Source organism: Tamandua tetradactyla, chromosome 13, assembly GCF_023851605.1.
Source record: "Tamandua tetradactyla isolate mTamTet1 chromosome 13, mTamTet1.pri, whole genome shotgun sequence".
NCBI classification, from domain to species: domain Eukaryota; kingdom Metazoa; phylum Chordata; class Mammalia; order Pilosa; family Myrmecophagidae; genus Tamandua; species Tamandua tetradactyla.
Window position 1 is genome coordinate 61,238,627 of NC_135339.1, and position 22,164 is coordinate 61,260,790.

Genomic DNA, 22,164 nt, shown 5'->3' on the forward strand with positions numbered 1-22,164 from the left:
CATTACTAGGAATTGCACCTTGGTGGAATTTAGTATTAGCAGCTCATAAATGGAGACCTAAGTTACTCTTTAGGTGTAATAAATAATATTTTTAAAATGAAACATGCTAATGTGTTGGGGGTGGAGTGCTGAGAGGGATTTGTTCAGGGGACTGAAAGAAGGCCCGGGAGATTTGTGAGAGAGGCTGAGCATAGGGCGATAGGAGCTCAGAGAGGTAGATGAGGACCAAACTGTGTGGACCCCTATACACCATGGTAAGAAGTCTAGATTTTACTTTAAGTCCGATGGAAGGCCAGTGGAAGGATTTTGTTGGTTTGTTTGTATTCTTTTTTTAAGTCTTTTTTTTTTTACATGGGCAGGCACCAGGAATCGAACCCGGGTCCTCTGGCATGGCAGGCAAGCATTCTTGCCTGCTGAGCCACCATGGCCCACCCTGTTTGTATTTTTTTAAAATATTTTTTAAACATACAATATATGTTATATTATACAATAAAAAAATTTAAAAACAACAACATACAAACATTCTTAACACACAGACATTTCATACATGGTATACAATCAATGGCTCACAATATCATCACATAGTTGCGTATTCATGACTGTGATCATTTTTCAGAACATTTGCATCAGCCCAGAAAAAGAAATTAAAAGAAAGCACTCATACATACCATACCCCTTACCCTCCCTCTCCTTTACTACTAGAATTCCCATCTACCCAATTTAAGTGGAAGGTTTTAAGCAGAGTAGAAATGCAATTTGATTTATACTTTTAAAAGCTAACTTGAGCTGCTGTCTGGAGAATAGATCTTTGGTGGTCAAGAACACAAGCTGGGAGAGAGGAGAAGTTGTCCAGTGAAGAGAGACTGACCAGAGAGGACCTCAGTGAAAGAAATTAGGAGAGGATATCACTGATAGAAAAATGTGAAAACTGAGGCTGAGAAGCTAGAATTTGGGGGCATGATAAAACTCTGGAGAATATAATGAAGAGGCCAAAACATAGGAAAAAAAAAAGACTGGTGAATAAGTGGTAATATCCCACAACAACCACAAGAAGAAAAATATAAACAAGGCAACAAAAATATATATTATCATGCCTGTGCCTTTCGCTGTCAGGATTGTCTCTTAGATCCTTACTCAGAGTCTGTTCTTTTTTTCTACTCAGTATCCTCATCAGTTGACTTGCCTGGTTTTCCAATCCAAGGTAAATTATAAGTATCAATTAGGAGGGGGAGAAAGGAATGGCAATGGCAGCTAGAAGGATGGTCTGACAACCAGGCAATGTAGAGAAAATCAAAACTTGTGCAAAGAAGGCAAAAACAGGGCGGGTCACGGTGGTTCATCAGGCAAGAATGCTCGCCTGCCATGCCAGAGGACCCAGGTTCGATTCCCAGTGCCTGCCCATGTTACAAAAAAAAAGAAGACAAAAACATTCTGGGGCTTAACATTTCTGGAACCATTTGATGCAGGCAATGTTTTACACTACATAATTCCATGGATGTTGTTGTCGTTTGGTTGTGTACTTAGGAAGAAGCTAAAAATAAAAAAAAAGAGTCTGGGATCACAAAAGACTTGCCAAAGGCCTGGTTGGTCAAGACCCTCTTCAAAACTTTCTGCAGCAATCTTCTAAAATCATTCCTACTGAAGTTAGTGTATGATGTCCTTGTGTTTCTGAATCCTCAGCTGCTGAAGTAAGTTTCCAAGCCTTGGGTTGTTTTTTCAGGGCTTTCTCTGACACCCTCCTTTTTGCCCCTTGTGTATGCAAGCAGGAGCTTATTATTAAATTCTCATTTTTTAAAATGTTCATGATAAACCCCTGTCTTATAGCATTATGTTCATGAAAAGTGCAAGCCAGTTTTTAAGATCTAAGGTGATGAACACTTTAGCCTCCCTCATTTCCACTCCCCTCCCCCCATAGGAAGCCAAATATTTTTTAGGGACTCTTAACTGTTAATGGAACTGTGAGGAGCTAAGCCATGCCCAAGACCTTCTACCTAGATTCTGTAACCTCATGTCTCCACAGTCACAGCCTTCCATGGAAGGGTTCAAGTTAATAATAAGACTTTGCAATCGGTTGGGATCTTCTCCAGGGAAAGTCCTTCTAACTCATAGTAGAGCCACATTCTAATTCCTTTTTTAGGCTTGCATTTTTCAGGAACAATTAAGCTTGTCCCATACAACCTCTTATATGAGGAGTAGGTGGAGGAAAAGTCAAAGCATTGCTGTAGTAGTTATGTGGAACATTTCTTTCATTATCCATTCTCTTAACTATGGCCATCCACTCTAAGCACTTGCTGTTCATTTCCAGTTAAAAGGAGCCTGTGGAGCTTAGGTTTTCTAAAGGTGCTTGGCAATTCTGGTCACTTCTGTTACTTCAGGTAGATTTAGGATAGGTGGCTGCTCACAAGGAAGGTGATCCCTAGAGGCCGGATGGGAGTCACTTACTTATTTTTTCTCTGGCAGGTTACTAATCTCCTTTGCAAATGACCGTGAAATGTATGTGTGGACTGGATATCTCTATTCAGTCCTCTTCTTTTTGGTGGCTCTCCTCCAATCTGCTTGTCTGCAGTGGTATTTTCAAATGTGCTTCATGCTGGGTGTTAGCGTACGGACAACTGTTATGGCTGCTGTATACAGGAAGGTAAGCAAAATATATCAGATATCTTCAAAGAAAATCCATTTATTAAGTAGGAAGACATTCCAGTCAATTCACATTATTCATGGTAGTTACCATCTATAAAGTTGCTACAAACACTGAATTAGCAAATACTGAACCATTGCTCTAAGGGATAATAGGTTATGAGCCTGTGCTGGTTTGAAAGGATGTATGTCCCCTAGAAAAGCCTTGTTTTAATCAAATTCCTATTTTGTAAAGGCAGAATAATCCCTATTCAATACTGTATGTTTGAAACTGTAATCAGATCATCTCCCTGGAGATGTGATTTAATCAAGAGTGGTTGTTAAGATGGATTAGGTGACGACATGTCTCCACCCATTTGGGCAGATCTTGATAAGTTTCTGGAGTCCTATAAAAGAGGAAACATTTCAGAGACTGAGAGAGATTCAGAGAGAGCAGAGCAGAATGATATAGCCACAAGAAGCAGAGTCCACCAGCCGGCAACCTTTGGAGATGAAGAAGGAAAATGTCTCCCGGGGAGCTTCATGAAACAGGAAGCCAGGAGAAGAAGCTAGCAGATGATGCCATGTTCGCCATGTGTCCTTCCAGATGACAGAGGAACCCTGACTGTGTTCACCATGCACATTCTCACTTGAGAGAGAAACCCTGAATTTCATCGGCCTTCTTGAACCAAGGTATCCTTCCCTGGATGCCTTTGATTGGACATTTCTATAGACTTGTTGTAATTGGGACATTTTCTTGGCCTTAGAACTGTAAACTAGCAACTTATTAAATTCCCCTTTTTAAAATCCATTCTGTTTCTGGTATATTGCATTCCTACAGCTAGCAAACTAGAACAGATCCTCTGGTCACAGCATTTTTGTAACTGATTAATATATAGCATTGTTTTATGTGTGTTCTGTTTAAAGGCACCTTCTTTAATATATAACTGTTGATTCATTAAAATTTAACTCAGGGCCAACAGCACTAAAACTCACGTCTGAATGAAGTTTATCCAATACACAATTTTCTCTATAAGGCATATCGCAAGCACTTGTTTACAGTGTAAGAGCTGAAACAAGAAGGCAGAGCACCACTTTTGTTCGACCTCAGTTGGAATCACACACATAATGCAAATCAAAGTTTTCACCTCTCTGCAGACATGTCAGAATGACCACAGACGCACCACAAGTATTGATTTTAGGGTTACAAATAAATTTTAGCAAGTAGATGAATTTGCAAATACAGAATCCAAAATAATGAGGATCGACTGTACAGATATACCTCAGGTTTGGCTCCAGACCACTGCAATAAAGTGAATATCACAATGTAACAAAATTTTTTGATTTCCCAGTACAATTAAGAGTTATCTTTACACTATACAGTAGTCTATTAAGTGAGCAATAGCATTATATCTTAAAAAAATCAATGTACATACCTTAATTAAAATATGACACAGAGACATGAAGTGAACACATACTGTTGGAAAAATGGTGCCAATAGTCTTGCTCCACACAGGATTGACACAAACCTTCAATTTGCAAAAAATGCAATATCTGTGAAGTGTAGTGAAATGAAGAAAATTAAAATAAGGTATGTCTGTTGTTCTAGTTTGCTAGCTGCCAGCATGCAATATACCAGAAATGGACTGGCTTTTAAAAAGGGGAATTTAATAAATTACAAGTTATAGTTCTAAGACCATGAAAATGTCCCAAATAAAGCAGGTCCATAGAAATGTCCAGTCTAAGACATCCAGGGAAAGATAACTTGATTCAACAAGGCTGATGAAATTCAAGGTTTCTCTCTGAAGCAGAAAAAGCATGTCAGGGTTCCTCTCTCATCTGGAAAGGCACGTGGCAAACCTGGTGTTGTCTGCTAGCCTCCTCTATACAGGCCTCCTGCTTCATGAAGCTCCTCAGTGGTGTTGTTGTTCATCTCCAAAGGTCACTGGCTGGTGGACTCTGTGGTTCTTTTGTCATTTTGTCATGGTTCTGTGGCTCTCTCCTTGTTTTCAAAAGGGCACTCTTTCCAAAATGTCTCCTCTTTTACAGGAGTCCAGCAAACTAATCAAGACCTATGTAGAATGGGTGGAGACACGTCTCCATCTATTCAATTTTAATACCTACAATTGATTGAGTCAAATCCCTCAATCAGGGTTTCCAACCTGTAGTGCTGAATAGGGATTAGAAGAAACCGTTACTCCCACAAGATTGATTAGGATTAAAACATGGCTTTTCTAGGGTACATAAATCTTTTCAAACCAACACATCCATATTCCAAGATTGTTAAAAATTTGATGTAAATGATAATTGACCTTGATGTTTGATTATAACTAACCATGTAGCCTCCTGTAGATATTTTTTTGGAAATTAAAACATGAAAAGTGTGTTCACAGACATAAGTGGGGGGTGAAATGCACTCCAGGAAAAGCTGGCAAACTGTTCTGCCCAGGTTCTGCCTTTCAGCCTATTCCTCCTTCCAACCTCTCTCAACAAGGGAAGAACACCTTGGGAAAGAATGTAAAGTAAGAAAAAAAACCAAAAAAATGAAAACTGTTCAAGGATTGAGTTCTTAAAACCACAACATTTAAACCCAATACTTAATGAAACCAAGCTACAGTGACCTGTATATCCATCTCAAAATAAAAACAATCTTGCCAAGGCTCCTTTCCCCCCAAAACAGCTTTAGCCTAATAGCTTCTTTTTCTAATCTTCAGCAGCTGACCAGCCCCTCCTCTGCCTGGGCCCTTTTTCAGAGTCATGAATATATTTACTCTGGTTTCTGAGTTCTGCAGACTTGGTAGCTTTTCCACTTCCTTAAGATGATTTTGCCCATCTTTGCTCTGACATATTGTTTTTAAAGTTTAACTTTCTTGGGGCAACATTATTTTCCTTATGTCCTAGTTATCAGGGCAAAGTCTCCTTTGTCCCCTAAGAAATAAAATAACTGTGGTTACAATCAGTGACTACAAGTTTGAGGGGAAACTCATCTATGGGGAGATAGGGCTTATAAGTAGAGCATCAAACAGGTGTCTTTTCTTCTTTTTCCTCCCACGACTGGAAAGTTTCATCAAAGTGACTTCTGTATTATAGTTTCTAGTTTTTGCCTTTGCTTTCCTCTCTTGAAGACACTAGTATATCTTTGTCTTTCCTGAATTAAGTATTGACCCATCAAGGGACCCAGTAGGTAATCCAAATTCGATCAGAAACCTGGATAAGTTCTTTGACCAGGCTGTCTCGGTCATTCAGTTAATGTACACTTTACAATTATGACTACTCATTCCCACTACTTTGATTATGAATATGTTCCCGGGTTTGACTGTTAAAATCAATACAGAGTTTGTAAATTAGAGCCCTTAATAAGACTTTTATTAAATACATATTGCTATTAAGATAGAATAAAATAAAATGACTAATTCCATATAATTAGACAATGCTTTGTTGTTTTTTAAGCATTTTTTTAATATCTGTTTTAATTTGCTAATGCTGCTGGAATGCAATATACCAGAAATGGGTTGACTTTATAAAGGAGATTTATTGGGTTACAAGTTTACTGTTCTAAGGCCATAAAAATATCCAAACTAAAGCATTCAGAGAAACTTACCTTGAATCAAGAAAGGCTGACAGTGTGGACCATCTCTGTCAGCTGGAAAGGCATATGGCTGGTTGGTGTCTGCTGGTCCTTTGACTTCTGGTTTCAAATATTCCCTGAGGGTATTTTCTTTCTACATCTCCAAACTTTTGTCTGTGTTGGCTCTGAAGTATTCTCCAAAATGGTTCCCTCTTAAAGGACTCCAGTGGACAGATTAAGACCCACCTTGAATGGGCAGATAGACATCTCCATGGAAACCACCTAACCACCCACAATTGGGTAGATCGCATCTCCATGGAAACAATTTAATAAAAAAGATCCCACCCAAATAATAGTTCTACTGCCACGAGATTAGATTAGGATAAAGAACATGGCTTTTCTGGGGTACATAACAGCCTCAACCTAAGCACAATATCCATTATCTATTTCACAACCCTGTGAAGTAAGTGCTATGCCAGTATGAAAGTATTATGTACCCCAGAAAAGCCATGTTTTAATCCTGACCCAATCTTGTGGGGCCAGATATATTGTTTAAAGTGGGAAACATTGATTGGATTGTTTCCGTGGCACACCCAATTGTGGGTATGGTGTTTTAATTAGATGGGACTGTGACTCCACCCTTTCAAGGTATGTGGTAGCTAGGTTCAGGTGTCAACTTGGCCAGGTGATGATGCCCCATTGTTCTGTTTCTGTGGACGTAAATCATCAGCATGTGAAATTCATCTATGGCTGATTACGATTGCAGTCTGCTAAGGAGAGTGCCTCCCACAATGAGTGAGATTTAATTTAAGTAGCCAGAGGCTTAAAAGAGAGAGGTCAGAAGAGAACTCAGCAGCTGAGCATACCTCATCTCAGCACTTGCAGCTCAGCCCAGATGTTTGGAGATGCAGAAAGGAATCTCTTGGAGAAGATTGTTGGAACCCAGAAGCCAGGAAAGAAGGCTAGCAGATGTCACCATGTGCCTTCTCATGTAACAGAGAACCTCAAATGAAAGCTAACTGCCTTTCCTCTGAAAAAACATAAATTTTTAACTAAATAAATCCCCTTATTAAAAACCAATCCATCTCTGGTGTAATGCATGCTGGCAGCCTTAACAGACTAAAACAAAGTGGGTCTTGATTAGCTTAGTAGAATACTTTAAAAGTGGAAACATTTTGGAGAAACCTCAGATGCAGATGCTTAGGGAGCAGAAGTGACAGAGCTGACAGAGCCAACATAAGACTCAGACGTTTGGAGATGCAGGGCCCAGCAGACATCACTTTGTGTCTTCCCATGCGATACTAAGCAAGCAAGAATGTGGAGAGAGCCAAGGGAAGCTGAGAGATGAAACCCAGTCCTGGAGGAGCCAAGTGAGGAACCCCCACAGGAAACAGAGGCTGAAAGTGATGGACCCAGAAGCAAGGGACCAGCAGGTGCCTTCCCAACCTGCAGAGGTATTCCAGATGGCATCAGCCTTTCTTGAGTGATAGTAAGCTCTTATTGATGCCTTAATTTGTACATTTTCATGGCCTTAGAACTGTAAACTTGTAACTTATTAAACTCCTTTTATAAAAACCATTCCATTTCTGGTATATTACATTCCAATAGCTTTAGCAAACCAAAACAAGTGCATTATCCCTGTTTTACAGATAAGTAAAGCTTAGATTATTTCAATGCCTACAATCATGTAACCAGGACTTGCCCCCAGACCAGGTTTACTGAGGACTAAGTCAATGATCTTTCTATTTTATTGAGATTTATTGAGAAAAGTATATGATTACCCTGAAGCATAATTAGATGTTGTGTACTTTTTTTTTCTTTTCCATACCAAAGGGGAAGCATAGCAGAGAGCTGATTCTTTTAGAACCATGATGACCTAACATTTTAGTAAATTTCCACCTTTTTAATCTACAACTAAGAATTCTGGTATGTTCCAAAGAATGCATTGGGGGATGACTGTAGCACTTCTAAGAAAGAAAAGGAGATTAAGGGCTATTCTGAGCCCATATGCTGTCTTTGTAGGAATTAGAAGGCTTCCCTTCCTTCAGGAAAATGCGGCCCACACTAAGTGGTGGCTGGGTGTGGTAAGCACAGAGCAAGCTGGTTTCCATGTCTGCCAAGTCCCATGGCTGGGTCTACTTGCACAGGGTATTATGTTAAGTGACAGGCCTGTAGGTATCAGTCTTCTGATCTCTTTATATTAAATCTGGAGGTCCATACAACAAGATTTGGGCATCTAGATATTGCCCCAAATTCTTGAAAGTAGACAGGTCATTTTAATTTAAATGGGTGAACGCACAGCTTTCCTGCTCCATTCCAAGATCTCTGCCCTTATTGGAAATAGGAACCTCCTCACAAGAGTGTGGCTCTGAATAACAATGCTACATCAAAAGCCTCCAAGGCCAGACTCAATATATGCTCGTTTTCTTTCTTCCTTCCCTCCTTCTCCCCCTCCCTGTCCTTCCCTCTCTCCCTTTCATCCTTCTTTCCTTTGGTCCTTTTGTCTTTCCATAATATTTGATTCTCTACTGTATGCCGCATGATACAGTAAACAAATGGACAACTGTATTTTCTGTCCTGAAAGTTTATATCTGATGGAAATTAGAAAAATGAAATAATTACTTTATGCTGTGATAAATGTAATGACAGAGGTAAGTCCGGGATTTTATGGCAGTACCCAGGAGGGATATCTAACCCAAATTTGGGAGTCAGGAAAGGCTTCTCAAAAGAAGTGCCATTTAAGCTGACACCCAAAATACAAATAGGAGTTTTCCAGGTAAAGAAGTAGGGGTGGGAATGAGAATAGCAAGAAATGAGTGATCGAGAATGACAGAATACTGTGCACAATAATTTGGAGATAAGAAGACATAGTTTCCTTGGAGAAGTTGTGTCCATTTGGAGCCCATTGTAGTCTCATTTCCTGGACTCCCTTACTCCCTACAGTGTCCTTGGCTTTGTCACTGGGGCTTGCTTCAGTTTGCTAGAGCTGCTGGAATGCAATATACCAGAAATACATGGGCTTTTATAATGGGGATTTATTAACTTACAATTTACAGTTCTTAGGCCATAAAATGTCCAGTAGGATGATACCTGGTCTCTGAAGACAGGCTGCTGGCATCTGGAACACCTGTGTCACACAGGAAGACACATAGCTAGTGTCTGCTGGTCCTTCACTCCAGGTTTCATTGCTTTTAGCTTCTGGTTCCAGTAGCTTCCTCTCTGGGTTTCTATGGATCCTCTCTTTTCTTCTTTGGGGCTTTTCTCTAAGCTGTTTGGGCTTTTATGGTGTGTCCTTTATCCTCTTTTAAAGGACTCCAGTAAGGGAATTAAGACCCATCTTGAATGGGGTAGGTCACATCTCAGTTGAAAAAGCCTAATCAAAAAGTCCCACTCGCAACAAGTCTGCACCCATGGGAATGGATTAAAACGACATGGCCTTTTATGGGGGTACATTACAGTTTCAAACTAACACAGAGCCCAATCTCAATCTTTATCTTTAGGCACTAACCATATCCAACTCAGCCAGGAAGCAATACACCATTGGAGAAACAGTGAATCTGATGTCTGTGGATGCCCAGAAGCTCATGGATGTGACCAGCTACATCCAATTGCTGTGGTCAACTATTCTACAGATTGTTTTATCCATCTTCTTCCTGTGGAGAGAGTTGGGACCCTCAGTCTTTGCAGGAGTTGGAGTGATGGTGCTCCTAATCCCAGTTAATGGGATAATAGCTACAAAGAATAGAACTATCCAGGTAAGGGAACAGAGTCACTCTGGGCATATATTCCTTCTTCAACATCTGAACTCTTGCTTACTCTGCTAACTCTTGGTGAAGACTTCCCACCATCCCAAATGAACTTGGTTTTGTCTATCTTCCCTTTTAGTCTTCTGAGCACTCTTAGGGATTATATATTCTATCCTCATTTATGTTAGAAGAAAGAGCCTGATTGGAGAGGAATGGGCTATACCAGAGACCCTGCCTAAAACTCTTGTACCCTGCTCTGCTGAGCTCTCCTCAGAACAGCGATTTTTGCCCCAGTGTGTCTATTATACCAATGGGAACAAACCCTGTAAAGCAGTCACATGAGTGATCCAAATTTTAAGCCTAAAGCCTGGCAGTCACTCCTGCTACCACCAGCTGGGAGAACTCCATATAGATAGACCTTGGCTCTGCCAGAATTGAAGTTTGGGCGGGTAGACTTAATGCTGTAAGCATGTGATCCATTTATTCATTTTCATTCATTTAGTTACAGGTATTTATTTTATCAATATTTATTTCACATCCTAGTATTCTGGGAATACAGCAGCAAATTATATAGACAATATTCCTGCTGCTGTGGAATTTACATTCTATTTGGGGGTGGAGGCAATAATAAGCAAAAACAACTACACAAAAAAAATGTCAGTTCGTAATAAGTACTGTGCAAATAATTAAATAGGTTTCTGGGATAGCAAGTAAGTGGGTGGTTATTTTAGATTGGTGGAGGGTGTCAGGGCAGGCCTCATGAAGAGGGGAAGCAGGAAGCTGAAATCTGAAAAAAAAAATACAACCCTGATGGTAAAACAGTAAGCTTTGGGAAGAGTGGGACAAGAACAAGCTGGGTAGAGGGTGCAGTCAGGCAGAGGCTGCAGAGTGAAAATGAACTTGACATGTTCAAGGATCAGAAGGATCACCTTGGCAGGGGCACAGCGGGCAAAGGGGATGTGGGAAGAGATGAACCCCATCATTGGACATCTTAAGACAGCCACAGCTACCCCCAAGACCTGATATCTCAGCAACACTCGACCTTCTCTTATGGAAGTGTGTTTTGTTGTTTTACTTTTTCCTGGTAGGTAAAAAATATGAAGAATAAAGACAAACGTTTAAAGATGATGAATGAGATTCTCAATGGGATCAAGGTGAGAAGCCGGACGTAGACCACCTTCTGGGTGCAATGACAGGCAGTGGATTTCTTGGCCTTCACAAACTCTTGTTAGAGGTTGTGGATTCCTGCTTCTGGTCCTGTTGAGTACAGATGATACCTTATTGATCTACTCACAGGCTTCCTGTTTCATATCCTACTACTGATCTCAGGCCCTCTTTTTCTTTTTAATTGTGTTGACATATATAATGTATAATTTCCCATTTTAACCACTTTTAAGCATATAATTCAGTAGTATTTCCTTTATAATGTTAAACTACCATCATAACCTTCCAATTATGAAAACTTTTTCATCACCCCAAACAGAAACTCTTTACCCATTGACCAATAACTCCCCATCCCCCTTTCCTCCAGTCCCTGCTAACCTCTAATCCACTTTCTGTCTCCATGAATTTGCTTGTTCTAGATATTTCTTATGAATAGAATCATACAATATTTGTCCTTTTGTGCCTGGCTTACTCCACTCAGCATGTTTTCAAGGTTCATCTATATTATAGCATGTTTCAGAATTTCATTCTTTTTTTGGGACAGGGACTGTCCTTTTTAAAACATTTTTTTTATTAGAGCAGTAATAGGTTAACTTCATTCTTTTATGGCTTAAGAGTATTTATGCCTCAAAGGACTGTCAAGAAAGTGAAAAGACAATTTAGAGAATGGGAGAAAATATTTGAAAATCATTTATCTGATAAAGGTTGACTATTCAGACTATATAAGGAACTCCTACTCGACAACAAAGGGTCAAGTCCTTTTTTGAAACTTAATTTCAATGTATTAACCCTCAGTGGTTTGTTTAGATTTCTTTACATTTTATTGTAGAAATTTCCAAATGTGCACGAAAGTAGGGTGAATAATAAACTGAACCCCAAGGACTCATCACCAAGCTTCAGCAATTATCAGCACGGACTACCTAGTTTCATCTATTTCCCCACCTCCACCTCATGCCATGCTAGACTATGTTAAAACAAAACTCAGATATTCTGTCATTTCATTCGTCAGTATTTTGTATGTATCTCTAAAGAAAGACTTCCTTTTTTAACATAACCACGATACCATTAACATGCCTAGAAAATTAACAATCTTTTTTTTTAATTTGAAATACACCTTTATTCTGATTCTAAACAAAAAGGAATGGGAACGACAATAACAAGATCTCACCACTCAATACTGTGATGTGACCGTAGCAGTCTTATATTTGAAACTCAAAAAGGAAACAGTTGTGTTCCAAAACAGCTAAATATGCAGGGCCATAAAATGAAGGGTTTTTTTTTTTTTTAAAGAGAGAGGGAGGAAGGGAAGGAAAGACAGAGAGAAGGAAGGAAGGATGGAAGGAAGAAAGGGAAACATCTTTAAACATTTTCTTGTTTTATTGTATTTTGTTTGTTTGTTTGTTTTTTACATGGGCTGGGGCCGGGAATCGAACCGAGGTCCTCCGGCATGGCAGGCAAGCACTTTGCCCGCTGAGCCACCGCGGCCCGCCCGGGTTTTTTTTTTTTTTTGACTGCCACATTCACTCCGAAGCCACATTCATCTCCCTCAGCAGCCCAAAGATTAAGCACACGTTCTGCTCAATGATATAATAAAGTGGCAAACACGCTGCACCACTGACATCACAGGACAGTTGCCTGTAAAACTAGACTTCTGATGCTATACTCCAGCTTTATTTTCTCATAGGTCGTCATTCTTATCCAGTAGACCAGTTGTCTGAGCAGCCTCTAAGTCAAGTTCATACTGTGCTGCCAAAGCTGGGTCGATGACAACCTCTGGTGGGGCAAGAGCAGGCATGGCAACAGACTTCAAATTGGGGTCGCCAATCAGTTTTCTAGCAAGCTGAAGAAAGGGCTGTTCAAAGTTTTAGTTACTTTTCGCAGAAATGTCATAGTACTGAAGATTCTTCTTTCAGTGGAAGTCAATGGATTTTGCCTTCACTGTCCTGTCCTTGATATTCGCTTTGTTACCACACAACACGATGGGGATGTTTTCACTTACTCGTACCAGATCTCGATGCCAGTTAGGCACGTTCCTGTAAGTGACTACTCCTGATATTACATCAAACATTACTAAGGCACGCTGGGCTTGAATGTAATAGCCATCTCTCAGACCACCAAATTTCTCCTAACTGACCGTATCCCATACATTGAATGTAATAGGTCCTCTGTTGGTATGGAACACAAAGGGGATAGACATCAATGCCCAAGGTGGCTGCATGCTTTTTCTGAAATTCACCAGTCAAATGAAGTTTCATGAACATAGTTTTTCCAGTATCACTATCACCCACCAATACAAGTTTAAACGGAAACTGGGGTGCTCCTTGAGTAGACATCTTGATGGTTCTTCCAGAAGTGTTTCTGTCCCCTGTCTGACTGAATGACAGTCTTTTTTTTTTTTTGATACCTCAATATTTCCAAATTATCTCCTTTTAATTTTTTTGAATAAGTGTCCAAAATGTGTCCACAAATGTCGTTTAGTTGATAATGGGCTTAATCTACAACAGTCCCCGAACTCCTTCCCCTCTTTTTCGTTTGTCCTTTATTTATTGAAGAAGCCAAGTTATTTGTCTTGTTTCCTTTATTTCCTATAAATTGGTACTTAAACCTAGAGGCTTGGTGACATGTAGGCTCAGTTTATTTGTTTTGGTATTTTTTTTGCTTTTTTGGCAAGGACACCTTTAGGTGGAACAGTATACTTCCAAAGTCAATGGTGATAGAACTGAATAGCGGCCCTAGGTGCCATCAGTGTAATTTATCCATTATGGAGTTTCCTGCCATTCTTTTACCTAAAGTAGTGCCTTGTGGCCCTAAAAGCACACTAGAATCACCTGGGAAGTTTTTAGAAACCACTGAAGCTTACCCCAACCAATCTACTCAGGCTCTCTGGGGCTGAGCCCAGGCACCAATAGTTTTTTAAAAGCTCCCTAGGAAGGCAGTTTGGTGGTTCCTCAAAAAACTGAATATAGAATTGCCATACGACCCAGCAATACCATTGCTAGGTATCTACTCAAAGGACTTAAGGGCAAAGACACAAACGGACATTTGCACACCAATGTTTATAGCAGCATTATTTACAATTGCAAAGAGATGGAAACAGCCAAAATGTCCATCAACAGACGAGTGGCTAAACAAACTGTGGTATATACATACAATGGAATATTATGCAGCTTTAAGACAGAATAAACTTATGAAGCATGTAATAACATGGATGGACCTAGAGAACATTATGCTGAGTGAGTCTAGCCAAAAACTAAAGGACAAATACTGTATGGTCCCACTGATGTGAACCGACATTCGAGAATAAACTTGGAATATGTCATTGGTAACAGAGACCAGCAGGAGTTAGAAACAGGGTAAGATAATGGGTAATTGGAGCTGAAGGGATACAGACTGTGCAACAGGACTAGATACAAAAACTCAGAAATGGACAGGACAATACTACCTAATTGTAATGTAATTATGTTAAAACACTGAATGAAGCTGCATCTGAGCTATAGTTTTTTTTGTTGTTGTTTGTTTGTTTGTTTGTGTTTTTTGTTTTTTTCCTTTTTCCTTTTTTATATATATATATTTTTTATTTTTTATTATTATTATTATTTTTATTTTTTTCTCTATATTATCATTCTATATTTTTTTCTGTTGTTTTGCTAGTTCTTTTCCTAAATCGATGCAAATGTACTAAGAAATGATGATCATACATCTATGTGATGATATTAAGAATTACTGATTGCATATGTAGAATGGAATGATTTCTAAATGTTGTGTTAATTTTTTTTTAATTAATAAAAAAAAAAAAGCTCCCTAGGTGATTCTAACACAGCTGAAGTTAAAACCCACTGCCATAAAAGTTTGAGAAGCCACTGACAATCATTGCCTATGTACCTTATTTCACTAGGGATTGCAAAATGGTATTTTGCTAATTCTGTCTGTCTTTGCCATGGACTAACTGGAATTCTATCAAGAAGCATTATCTTTCATTAACTAGTTTTTTACCCAAAATAAAGTTTATACAGGACAGGCAGTATAAATGCTTGCTTGCTTCTTTCTATTTATAAGCTTAGAAAATAGTGCATTTCCTTCTCCAAAGGTGACCAATAAGGGTTTTTTTTATAGTATTGTTTTGAATTCATGGATTATAAGATTACCTAAACGTCTTGAAAACGAATGAAACAGATGCCACTTTGAACTCCCTGATATTTCTCCACATGGAGCACTGATATGTTTTTCTGCCAATGTGGCAAAATTAAAAGCTAGACCTGAGGGTGCGCGGGTGGTTCAGTGGTAGAATGCTCACCTTCCATACGGAAAACCTGGGTTCGATTCCCGGACTATACACCTTAAAAAAAAGCTAGACCTAATTTTGAGTCTAAGTTCTAACACTTGCCAGCTTGGTGACCTTAGGCAAATTAATTAACCTCTTCTAGCCTGTTTCTGTATTGGTAAAATGGAAACAACAATTTTACTTAGAGTGACCAAATTGCTCTTTATGCTCCAGAACTTTCCAGGTGTTAGGACTAAAAGCCCCACACCAATTAGTCCAGAGCAAACTGGGGCAATTGGTCACACTAAGGTTGTTATTAAGTAAGAGGCTATATATAAAATGTTTGGTTATCAACAAATACAAGCTACCTTTCGGTAATCACACTTCATAATCTGGACTTCTACGCCCACCCCCACCCCAAAGTTCGGTGAGTTATTTGTTTTGGTTTGTGAAAGCTGACAAAATGCAATATACCAGAAAGGGATAGCTTTTAAAATGGAGATTTATTGGCTTACAAGTTTACAATTCTAAGGCTGTGAAAATGTCCAACTTAAGGCATCATAGGACAATATCTTCTTTGAAGACAGGTTACTGGCAAACTTGGGCTGCTCTGTCAGATAGCAAGGCACATGGTGAAATCTGCTGGTCCTCTCCTGGGTTAAGTTGCATCCAGCTTCATGCTTCATAGCTTCCTCTCCGCTTCTCTGAGGTTGTTGCTGTAGGCTTCTCTTAAAATAATCTCTTTTAGCTTCTATCTTTCTTTCTTTTATTCTCTTACAAGGTATTCCAGTAAGAGGATGAATGCCCACCTTGAATGACATGGATTACATCTCAACTGAAATAAGCTAATCAAAAGGTCCCACCTATAATAGATCTGCACCCATAGGAATGGATTAAAATAACATGACCTTTTCTGGGGTGCATACAACTTCAAACTGTCATAGTATTCTAAAGCAGGGTGGATGAGATACACCTGGTGGTCAGGGCAACAGTGCAGCAGTGTTTTTTTTCTAACCATTAGATCCTAAAATATTTTGCCTGGGAACCTTCCTTCAAAGAACAAGTCAACAACCTTCGGAAGAAAGAGATTAAGAACCTGCTGAACTTTGCTTATCTGCAGTCTGTGATCATATTCCTCTTGTACTTAACTCCGGTCCTGGTGAGTGGGAGAGGAGAGGGTGGGCTGGGTATCCTTTTTCTTCTTTAGTTTGAAGACTTAATGCTTTAGAACCAAAGTAATGACTTACACATAAAGAAATGACAAAAAATACAATACAGACAGATGTGTGTAGCTGATGTAAATGTTTTTAAGTATACAAAACTCAAAGGTCATGCAACACAAAATGATTATATAGGAATACATAACTTCCATACAATCAAAACCAAAACAGAATGAATTAGTGGTAAAAAACAAACAAACATGGTGTTTCATGTTCAATGAATGAAAATCAAAGACTAACATCGTTTATCGTAAATGAGCCCTTAGAAATCAGTAATAAAATTATTATCACTTCAAGAGAAATGAAAGCATTCCAAGAAAAATGAGAACATAGAGGAAAGTGAAACACAATAGGCTATTAATGATGTGATGGTGATCAAACTTGACATTCTTTGTAATATTGCATTGTCAAAGATTAAAAACACCGATATATAACATTTGTACATGGGTATGCTTTTGTATGTGGGTCAGCTTCTTGGAGAGGAAGGTTTGTTCTTGACAGACTGCCCAGCAAACCTAGGCTTGCCCTAGAAATCCAGGGAATTCAGCCCCCTCCCTACTGCCCAGGCTGCTATTCCTACCTGGTGCCCCACCAACTCAAGTTTTACCTTGTGCACTGACTGGTTGCCTGGCATCCTGGAGCAAGTTCTCAGCATATTCACCGTGAATGTGGCATCCAAGAATGATTTGCATAATTGGGCTTCTTGTCTTCTTGGGGAGGCAATGTGAGTCTCTAGTGGCAGGAACACTGATACAGGAGCCAAAAGACCTCAGCTCTGGTCCTAGTAATACCTGACTTTATGACCTTGTAAAATATCCCCACCTCTCCCGGATTCAGTTTTTTAATCTAATTAATATGAGGTTAGTATAATCTCTAAGGCCTCTTCAGCTCTGACATACAACGTACCTGAAATTTACCACAAGGCTTCTTGGGCCCTTTTATAAATAAATTATTTGCAACTTTGCTCCTTCCAGGTGTCTGTGATCACATTTTCAGTTTACGTCCTGGTGGATAGCAACAATATTTTGGATGCAGAAAAGGCTTTCACTTCCATCACCCTTTTCAATATGCTGCGCTTTCCCCTGGGCATGCTCCCCATGGTGATCTCCTCTATACTCCAGGTAGGTGGGAACTCGCACTGATAAATGCTCATCTATGCTTAGATTCTAGAATGACTGGCCTACCATATCCCATTTCTAGCCTCATCTGGTGAACTTTCAGTGAGAGAGACCTGTTCAGTCTCTGGAGACCAATGGTTTGACCTTAGTAAAATCATGAGCTCTCTGAGCCCCAATTTATCTGACTATAAAATGAGAATAATCATACAAATCTCCTCTATCTCACAGGGAGACAATGTGGGTGAAAGCATTTTAGTGAGATTACTATTATGAGCCCTGGTACCAGTAACACTTCTTTTTCTAAACCCTTTACCCAATGTGGTTTCTCCCACATTTTTCCAAGGCTCTTGAGATATTTATATAGCAATAGGTGAATATGGCACAAAGGGAGAAAAAAGACCCTCTCTCTGCATGATGCCATGTGATAGTAAAACCAAATGCAATTTGGGAGCCTCAACAGGTCAGAAAATGAGTTTGGAGTCCAGGGAATGAACTGGGTCCTGAGAGGTAATGTCTGGATTCTGAAAATTGTGCATAATCATTAAGAAAGATCAAGAGTAGGAGATATGCATGGATCCCAGAAGTGACTAGCTTTTGATAGCTTGGGTTATAGGAAGGACTGGGGCTTAGAAACCATCCCTCTCCTGGAGGGTGTCAAGCAAGTCTGACATATTTGGCCCGTCAAGAAACAAGTCCTTTCAGATTCAGATGGTTTATTACTTATAAAGATAACAAAAGAACAAGACCAATGGTGACAGCTCCCCACATTCCTTATCCCACAGGATCATACTGAAACAAAAGGGGCCAGATAAGAATGCAACATGGACAGGAGAGTACTTGGTTTCTCAAGAACTCATTCCGTGATGCATCTAAACAGTTTTATAGCCTGTAGTAATACTCTTAAGGAGGAGGCAAAGCAGAAAGCCTAATATTTCATTAGAACCCAGGTGGCAATGAGAAACTATCTCATGACAGCCTCCTTGGAAGATAGAGGCAGGAGAGAAACATCCTTATAGAATTTTCTCAAAATTCTCCCAAGTTCTCATATGCTAGGAGAACCATAGCATATTCTGTTAATACTTAAGTCAACTGCAATTCAACCTTTGCAGTCGTGGCTCATATGGAGCTGTGTAAGGTTGCCAAGGCACCAAGGCAAAGCCAGTACCCTAGAGAGGGTCACAGTAGTGAATTAGTTAGGATGGTGGATGGGCCCTCAAGGCACTGACTCAGTTAAAGAACAAGTCCAAATCCCAGAATTACATAGAAGTTATGGTTTTGTCTTAGAAGGCAGGCAGTAGTTTCTGGAACTGGAGCTGAAGATCAGAGAGAGATTGTAGCAGAGTTGAACCTGCTGTTTTCTGAGGGACTGAAGTGGAACATCTTAATTTCTTTCAGTCTGGGTCAGGGTGGCTCCAAGGTCTGAGGCATGACTGAGGCTGCCATGGGGATTCCATCTGTGACAAATGGCAAGTTCATGGGCAAGAAGCCTGTCAGGTTAACTACCTACTTCCACATCCATGACTGATGACACAAAGTCAAAAATCTTTTCCCTGCTTGCCCTTGTTATTGGATGTTTCATTCTTCAGATCCTTTATGTCCTTTTCTAGGCTAGTGTTTCCACAGAACGGCTAGAGAAGTACTTGGGAGGGGATGACTTGGACACATCTGCCATTCGACATGACTCCAATTTTGGTAAATGAATTAGGAAGTTGCTTCCCACACTTACAGTGGTGGCACCAGAATTATGATAAACAAGGGCTTATTAATTAGAAACTAATTAGATGGAAGAGCTAGAGGACTGATCTTGAACATAGGTTTTCATAAAAAGAAAAAACACAGTTTTTACTTAACTTATGTTTTCATTTAGAGCAGATTGCTTAGCTAGATGGCTAAGCAAAGCTGGGTTGGCTCTTCTGAGGTTAAACAGGTAGTGCAGCAAAGGGTCCAGAAAGCAATAGCTAGGATGGAGCTGAGTGTGTGGAATTGAGCAGGTAGTCTAGAATAAAACAGTGCAAAAGTCCTGGAGATTTCAAGGACTGGGGAGCATCTATGGTCAGAACCAGCTGTGGGTCTAGAGTCCAGGACGAGGAGTGGCTAGATTTATAGAAGGAAGTGGAATTCATACAAGGAGACTAGGAGCGATAAAGGGATGGGGAATGTACCCAGATAATCTGAAGGTCAGGATCTGGGCTTGGGAGCTCCTGAATCAAAAGGCCCATCCCAGGACCTTTCCTTTGCCTTCTGTTAGTATAGAAACCAGAGGTGATCTCAGGGTCTGCTGGAGAAAGCCAAGAGGGGCAAATGAGGGCTGAGAAGGGCAGATTGACATGTGGGGACTTAAATCTAATGAAAAGAGGTGGTTTTTTCTCAACAGACAAAGCTGTGCAGTTTTTTGAGGCCTCCTTTACCTGGGACCAGGATTTGGAAGCTGCAATCCGAGAGTGAGTCACCCCTCTTCCATCCTGCTGTTCCTTAGAGTTCTCCTTGCCAGTTCTGCTGATGGAAATTTCCATGTACTAGAGCACATGGGGGAAAGAGTTATATGCATGTGTTTAGTTTGCTAACAGCACAGGCTAAAGCCTGGAGGGATGCTCTCACAGTAAAGACCCTGAGCCTCTTTTCTATAACTGCATTTGTCACCCTGATTTCCTATTATGGGACTTGGCACATCTAGAAGAAGAGCCAGGAAGATGTTTGTTCTCCACAGTGGACGGAGGTAGTGCAGGGCTCACAGGGAATTCTGGTCTCTGAGTATAGTAGAGCATACACACAAGAATCTGAACCCAATTTAATTCGTTCATTCATTTACAAATAGGAAAAGATGCATAGTGGGAGCTGCCGCCTTAAGATTCAACTTCAGATCTGGAGTTTTACATCAAAATAAGCTATTCCCACACTGCATTCTGTAGGATGCCTCTTCTGCCACACAGGTGCTACTACCCTAAGCCAAGCCCTTCTTGCCCAATTGCATGTAACCTGTCCTTTAAGGACATACAATTCATCACTGAGCATGGCGTATTCTCAGAGTATACCAGGAGCCTGAGCAGTCCCACATCTTTCTCTCTCTCCTGCTGAATACACTTTATCATCTCCCTGCTACACTCTTGATTCCCCACTCTTCTCACCTATTCCTGTGGTCTTTAATATGGACCGTAGTACCCTCTCAGAAATAAGTAAAGACAGGATCGCCTGCCCTGAACGCTTCCAACCTGAAAACTTCCCTCTGTAGATATGAAACTTCACACAGCTCCTGCTTTCCTGGTACAAGTCGAGAGCTCAGTGGGAAGGGTCTGAAAAACTATGACCAATTCCCAATGTTCCTAATGCTGAGGGTTCAAATAATAGTCCTGAAGCAAAGAGTTCCCAGGAGTCTAACCCTCTGCAGACCTCTCCCCAGCCAGATACAATCAAGTCTCCAAAGAAAGGGCCAGTGAATCTGCTTTTAGCAAGTATTCCAAGTGACTCATGGAATAGCCAAATTTGGAAGCATTGTCTGGGAAACATTCCAAGATTACGCAGCTGGGCAGCGGCAGAGTTGGGACTTGAACACGTCTCCAGACTCCCATCTAGGTGCTTGTTCAATGGGACCATGGTGGCTCCAGGAGAATGTTTCCAGATGAAGCCCACATTTAGCACACAAACTTATAGATGAGTTGGATAAATTAAGGCCCACTCTCTATCCTCTTGAGCTAAAGATTAATCAAAGGAGACCTTTAGGGCCTTGTATATCCAAGGCAAATTTTCTAATACTGAGGGAAAAATCTTTCAGTACTAGATTTCGCATCAAGTCTGAGAAGTAGCTTGATCTACTCTTGAATAATGCCACATCTCTTCCAAATACCTTTCTTTTAGTGTGTCCCTGGACATAATGCCAGGCCAGTTGGTGGCTGTGGTGGGCACTGTGGGCTCTGGGAAATCCTCCTTGATGTCAGCCATGCTGGGGGAAATGGAAAATATCCACGGGCACATCATTATCAAGGTGAGCGGGAATGCAAATAAAGAAGACTTTTGATACTCAAATGTGGGCCACAGTGCTGCTTCTTATTTGGAACAGTGCCCTGAGAACCAGAATTTGATAATCCCTGCCACAGTGTTTCTCTAAGTGAAATCTCAGAAAAATCTAATAGACTAGATTCCATGTGCCATCTCAGGCTTATAGAACCAGACTCTGGGGGTAGAGTCTGTGACTTTACACTTTTAATGAGCTACCCAGGTGATTCTCATTGCTACTAAAGTTTGCAAACTTAACTAGAAATGTCTTCCTTCAAAGTGTAGGCATTTCTGCTATAACTATATGTGTTTCTGAAAACCTCAGGTTCTGAAAAATTGGATCTGAGAAGAGTTGGACTAGAGCACTTCAAACTTATATAACTTCGTAACTAGAGTTACAAAAACAAGAACAGTAACAATAAAACATGATCACTGTAAAATCCTCACTGGCATTTGCACCCAGCATCACTATTAGCCTAGG

General features: G+C 40.2%; 1 protein-coding gene and 1 pseudogene across 1 annotated transcript in view; one reads left to right on the forward strand and one right to left on the reverse strand.

Annotated features, from left to right (window-relative positions):
• The window catches only part of ABCC2 (ATP binding cassette subfamily C member 2), a 111,554-nt gene that overhangs the window by 42,899 nt on the left and 46,491 nt on the right, over positions 1 to 22,164 (forward strand). Inside the window, exons 8-16 of the mRNA XM_077125723.1 lie at positions 1,525 to 1,688; positions 2,461 to 2,638; positions 9,685 to 9,939; positions 11,019 to 11,084; positions 16,377 to 16,514; positions 17,550 to 17,696; positions 19,301 to 19,385; positions 20,068 to 20,134; positions 21,546 to 21,672. Coding sequence (XP_076981838.1) covers positions 1,525 to 1,688; positions 2,461 to 2,638; positions 9,685 to 9,939; positions 11,019 to 11,084; positions 16,377 to 16,514; positions 17,550 to 17,696; positions 19,301 to 19,385; positions 20,068 to 20,134; positions 21,546 to 21,672 — 1,227 coding nt within the window. The remainder of the gene's footprint in view (positions 1 to 1,524; positions 1,689 to 2,460; positions 2,639 to 9,684; positions 9,940 to 11,018; positions 11,085 to 16,376; positions 16,515 to 17,549; positions 17,697 to 19,300; positions 19,386 to 20,067; positions 20,135 to 21,545; positions 21,673 to 22,164) is intronic.
• LOC143654139 (GTP-binding nuclear protein Ran-like) lies at positions 12,773 to 13,427 on the reverse strand (annotated as a pseudogene).